This window comes from Myotis davidii, unplaced genomic scaffold (assembly GCF_000327345.1).
Source record: "Myotis davidii unplaced genomic scaffold, ASM32734v1 scaffold4, whole genome shotgun sequence".
Taxonomy (NCBI): domain Eukaryota; kingdom Metazoa; phylum Chordata; class Mammalia; order Chiroptera; family Vespertilionidae; genus Myotis; species Myotis davidii.
The window spans coordinates 550,109-555,512 of record NW_006294707.1 but is presented as its reverse complement, the minus strand read 5'-3'; the positions used below and the strand labels follow the sequence as shown (position 1 = coordinate 555,512).

The window sequence follows — 5,404 nt, the reverse complement described above, 5'->3', positions numbered from 1 at the left end:
GGCGCCAGAGCGGCGGGCCAGCCGGGCGGTGGCTGGAGGACCTCCCCATCTTCACGGGCCCCGGAGTTAACCCGGTTGGTGTTGGTGGGGGAGCGCGCGGGACTGGTCTGACTGAAAAGTTTCCGCGGGTCGCGGTGGGGGTGGGGGTAGGGGAGGCAGGTGGTGTTTGAGGGAACGCGCTCTCCTTATTCGAGCTGCTGTGACCCCCGTCTCTTTCCTCCACAGCCTTCATCCGGCGTGAGGTCCACCCCTGCCCCTCACCTCCGGGACTCGATCCCCTGGGATCGCTTCCCGTGGAGGCCATGGATACCTCGGCACCTTTGCCTCCCGTCCCCGCGTCCCCGAACTGCAACCCCGCCCCACGGACCATCCAGATCGAGTTCCCTCAGCACAGCTCAATGCTTCTGGAAGCCCTGAACCGTCACAGGCTGGAGGGGAAGTTCTGTGATGTGTCCCTCCTGGTGCAGGGCCGGGAACTTCGGGCTCACAAAGCAGTGCTGGCTGCTGCCTCTCCTTACTTCCACGACAAGCTTCTCCTGGGGGATGCCCCACGCCTCACCCTGCCCAGCGTCATTGAAGCGGATGCCTTCGAGGGGCTGCTCCAGCTCATTTATTCAGGGCGCCTGCGCCTGCCACTGGATGCTCTCCCTGCCCACCTCCTTGTGGCCAGTGGCCTCCAGATGTGGCAAGTGGTAGATCAGTGCTCAGAGATTCTTCGAGAATTAGAAACCTCAGGTGGCGGAATGTCAGCCCGTGGAGCGACCCCTTATCACACACTTCTTTCCACTGCATCATCAACAGGAGGTTGGTGCATTCGCTCTTCCTCTTTCCAGGCTCCTGTGCAGTCTTCTGCTTCTACCCAGAACCCCGTTGGAGGGGAGGGGAGTGAACTGGGAGAGGTGTTACAGATTCAAGTTGAGGAGGAGGAGGAGGAGGAAGAAGACGATGATGAAGACCAGGGGTCAGCAGCACTTTCTCAGACTCCTCAGCCTGCCAGAGTATCAGGGGTTCCCCATTCTCATGGGTCCCACCCACTGCCCATATCTGCTACTCCCCGTAGGCTTCCAGAGGAGGAGAGTGTACCACTTGAGCCTCCTGCCCCTCCTTCTGCAGCGCCCCCCAAAATCTTCTACATTAAGCAGGAACCCTTTGAGCCTAAGGAGGACATAACAGGAAGTGGCACTCAGTCTGGAGGAATAATGGAGGAGACCACAGTGTTTCCTAAAGGAGGCACTGAAGGGAGTGAAGAGCTGGGGTTCTTGCCGCCCTCGGGAGTAGGGGCAACCTCTGGAGGAGGAGGTCCATCCTGGAAACCAGTGGATCTTCATGGGAATGAAATTTTGTCAGGGGGTGGGGGGCCTGGGGGAGCGGGGCAGGCTGTTCATGGGCCTGTGAAACTAGGGGGGACACCCCCTGCAGATGGAAAATGTTTTGGTTGCTTGTGTGGGAAGAGGTTTGCAGTGAAACCAAAGCGTGACCGGCACATTATGCTGACATTCAGCCTTCGGCCCTTTGGCTGTGGGATCTGCAACAAGCGCTTCAAGCTGAAGCACCATCTGACGGAGCATATGAAGACCCACGCGGGAGCCTTGCATGCCTGTCCCCACTGCGGTCGTAGGTTCCGAGTCCATGCCTGTTTCCTTCGTCACAGGGACCTGTGCAAGGGCCAGGGATGGGCCACTGCTCACTGGACTTACAAGTGACTGAGGCCATATACTAACTTCTAGGACAAGAGAGCCACTGCTGCTGATGGATACTTACCCCTCACTACCATGGCACCTCAATCATGGATCTTATAATCATGCCAGGAGGATATATCATGGACCTCTTGTTCTTGGGTATGGACTTCAACCTGGCAGATTTGGAAACTCAGAATTCTCATCTTACTGCAGGTTTTTCCTAATCACATTACAGAATAGTGGTTTACAGGCCATATGTAAATTGGTCACTTGCTCATAATAGACCTTTTTATACAGGAAACCAGATTTCAGATTAGAAAATTTATTTGAAGAGAGAAGAGTTAAAACAAAAAGACATAATGATAAATGTTTCATTCAGTCTCCATGAGGAGTTAAAGGAGCTGGTCTCCATCTAGGGATATGTTTGATTTATTTTCTAATAATTCAGGGACTGAGCTTTAAGTTTTTCTTTCCCTTATCATTGCTGAAATGTGAGCAGAATTCTTTTTTATGTACTTTCCTTGTTATGTCTTTCCAGAAGTCCCTTAGATCATAACTTGCTTTTTTACCAGTAGATATTTTCCCAACACCTTTATTTTTGTAGTTGAGCACTTTAACAAATTGACATTCCATGTGTCTTTACTAGAACCCTCTTTAATAGAGGGTATTCCTTCAACAACGTGTGCCTCTTGTCTACTTTTGACCACCACTGATCACTCATATACTGATCACAGTGATTGGAATGTGACCAGGGAACTCAGGAGATGGCCACTGACTTAAAATGCTTTCAAGGTAGCACCACTACTCTGAACAAATGGCTTTGGTCAGAGACAGGTTGAGACAGCACATATTGAAGGTTAGAGAGTAACTGCATAGTGGGACCACACCCCCACCCTTTCCATCCCTACTCGCACATGACAAATAAACTTTGTTTTGGAATTGAGAACTGACAGTGGACTGGACTGAGTAATTTATGTGGGAGAGACAATGTGAAACAGAGTTGCCAAGACTTGGATGTGTTTTGCAGCTGGGTTATGTTGATGGGGATAGAATGGGATAGTTTCACACTGGTGCAGAGAAAATGATTCTGGACTTCAGTGGGCTAGATTCTAGGCCCGGACCTGCCACTGAATAACCTCTGGTAAGGTACCTTATCTTTCAGAGTCTGAACTGCTCCTTTTTTTTTCTTCTTCTTTATGGGGTGGTATCTTCTAACTGGTTCTCTGTCTTTTTTAAATGTATTTTTATTGATTTCAGAGAGGGAGGGGAAGAAGAGAGAATAGAAACATCAGTGTTGATAGAAAATCATCGATCAGCTGCTTCCTGCATGCACCCTACTGGGAATCAAGCCTGAAACCCAGGTATGTGCCCTGACAGTGAATCAGACTGGCCTCCTGGTTCATAGGTTGACCACTGAGCCACACCAGCTGGGCCCTCTTCCTTTTTGTTTTTTTTTAAAGGCCTTGGTTCACATGATCTTTACCTATAATGTTCTCCAATTTCATATGTTTTGTATAATGTTGAGTTTGCTCTACAAAGAGTGCAAAGCACTGTACCAGACCCTTCTTTATACTCTGCTCTCTAGGAGTTCACGACTACTACTGAAGCTAGACAAATAATGACAATGTAGTGTGATAAGTTCATATAGTTGACAGGACAAGTTAATGTAGTTGCACGAAGGAAACTGAACCAAGACCTATTATAGGTCAGCAGAGGTTTCACAAAGAACTCCATGTGCCAGACTAGTATGGCAAATGGATGTGGATGGCTGAACTAATGTAGAAATGGCGATCATGAGTTCAAGTCACAACTTCACTTCCCTAAAGCATGTTCCTCAAAAGGGGCTAAAAAATGTAACTTTATGGCTGAAAAGGTAAATTGTAGCTGGTATCTGTCAGCCTCTCTAAAAGGGCCATGCCATGGTACCATTAAGGACTGAACACATTGGGAAAGGGGTCAAGGTGTAGGCTCCAATCTTCAATCTATTGCAATCCCACCCACCTGTCATTCTTTTGGCACACATCCTGTTGGTGGCTATATCCATTGGCCAGGATCCTCAGGTTGCAAGCAATGGAAGCTGGCTCTAACTTTATCAAAACAGGAAACTGAAAGGATGTGGGGTGGCTCCTCAAATGGGAGGAAGGGATGAAGGACCAGCCTTTGGAAGGATAAGACCTGGGTCAGATTTTTTTTTTTTTTTTTTTCATAGAGTGGAAGGGAGAGAGATAGAGAGTCAGAAACATCGATGAGAGAGAAACATCGATCAGTCGCCTCCTGCACATCTCCCACTGGGGATGTGCCCGTAACCCAGGTACATGCCCTTGACCGGAATCGAACCTGGGACCTTTCAGTCCGTAGGCCGACGCTCTATCCACTGAGCCAAACCAGTTTTGGCCTGGGTCAGATCTTGAGAGTCCAGGGAACAGGAACTCCTGGAATTCTCTTCAGGTCATATGTTTTGGGGTGGTAATGAACCAGTCATGCTTATTTCTTGTGTCACTCAAGATTAAATTTCCCAGATGACAACTGTGAGCCTCAGATTCCACCCTCTAGCCAGAGCACCTTGATCATGTGTTCCCTCAAAGTAACAGAGTGGGCATGGAATCCTCAAGGGGCAGTTGAAGTCCTGGGATAGAAGAGTAGGGAATGGTTGCTGATCAGACCACAGGAACAGAGACCCACCCCAGACCATCTCCACATGTTGCCCACTTTGGGATCCTTAAAGCGTCAGATATACCTGGCACTTAATAGGTATTCAAGATATGTGAACCTGCCTGCCCTGGCTGATTTGGCTCAATAGAGTGTTGGCCTATGGACCAAAGCGTCACAGGTTTGATTCCTGGTCAAGGGCATGTACCTCAGTTGCAGATTTAATCTCCTGCCCCAGTTGGGCACATTCGGGAGGTAACTGATGGCTACCCGCCCTCGACTCTCGCTTAAAATCAATGGAAAAAATTTCCTCAGGTAAGGATTAAAAAAAAAAAAAAAGGTATGTGAACCTGCCCAATTTCCACCTCTGCCCTCAAAACTGAAGGCATAATTGATTTTTTCCTCTCCTTAATCCCGGAGCACCTTGTTATTACTCTATAAAGCCAATTACAGCACCATGTTCGCCCTGGCTGGTGTTCCTCAGTGGTTAAGAGTGTTGGCCCCCATACTAAAGGGTTTGATTCCCTGGTCCTGGGAGGCAACTAATGTGTCTCACATCAGTGTCTCCCTTCCACTCTCTCTAAAAATCAATGGGAAAAAAATCCTTGGGTGAGGATTAAAAAATACAAACAAACATCATGTCAGAGTTTTATTTCAAAAGTTATTAGGTATTGTACCCTGGCCCATGTGGCTTGGTTGGGTGTCACCCTGTGCACTGGGGCTGGTTGCCAGTTCCATTCTGGCCAGGGCACGTGTCCAGGTTGCAGGCTTGGTCCCCGGTGCAGGAGGCAGCCAATTGATGTTGCACTTTCACATCGATGCTTCTCTCTCCTCTCTAAAAATCAATTTTGAAATCTTTTAAAAAGTTTTTAGGTATTGTACAGAAAACAGTTTCCATGATGAAAGTGTTTGTTTTAAACAGGTAACATACTTTTCTGACTCTGTTCTTTCCTCCTTTAGTGGAAGAGATGTTCCTACTGTCCAAGGTTCGCCCCCTCCCAGAACCTTTCCTCTTGTACTTATCCCCTCGTATCTTCACTCAGTGTAGTTCCCATTTGCATTTAAGCATACTCATA

At 48.3% G+C, this 5,404-nt stretch overlaps 1 protein-coding gene across 1 annotated transcript; it reads left to right on the top strand.

The window, feature by feature from the left end:
* ZBTB9 (zinc finger and BTB domain containing 9) lies at nucleotides 1-2,629 on the top strand. Its single transcript, XM_006769134.1, has 2 exons — nucleotides 1-74; nucleotides 226-2,629. The coding sequence occupies exon 2, from the start codon at nucleotides 303-305 to the stop codon at nucleotides 1,701-1,703; it is 1,401 nt and encodes a 466-aa protein (XP_006769197.1). The 5' UTR covers nucleotides 1-74; nucleotides 226-302; the 3' UTR covers nucleotides 1,704-2,629.
* The last annotated feature ends 2,775 nt before the right edge of the window (nucleotides 2,630-5,404 follow it).

Excerpts from the sequence above, each read along its gene's own strand:
- ZBTB9 (XM_006769134.1), top strand. The coding sequence starts at position 303 with ATGGATACCTCGGCACCTTTGCCTCCCGTCCCCGCGTCCCCGAACTGC.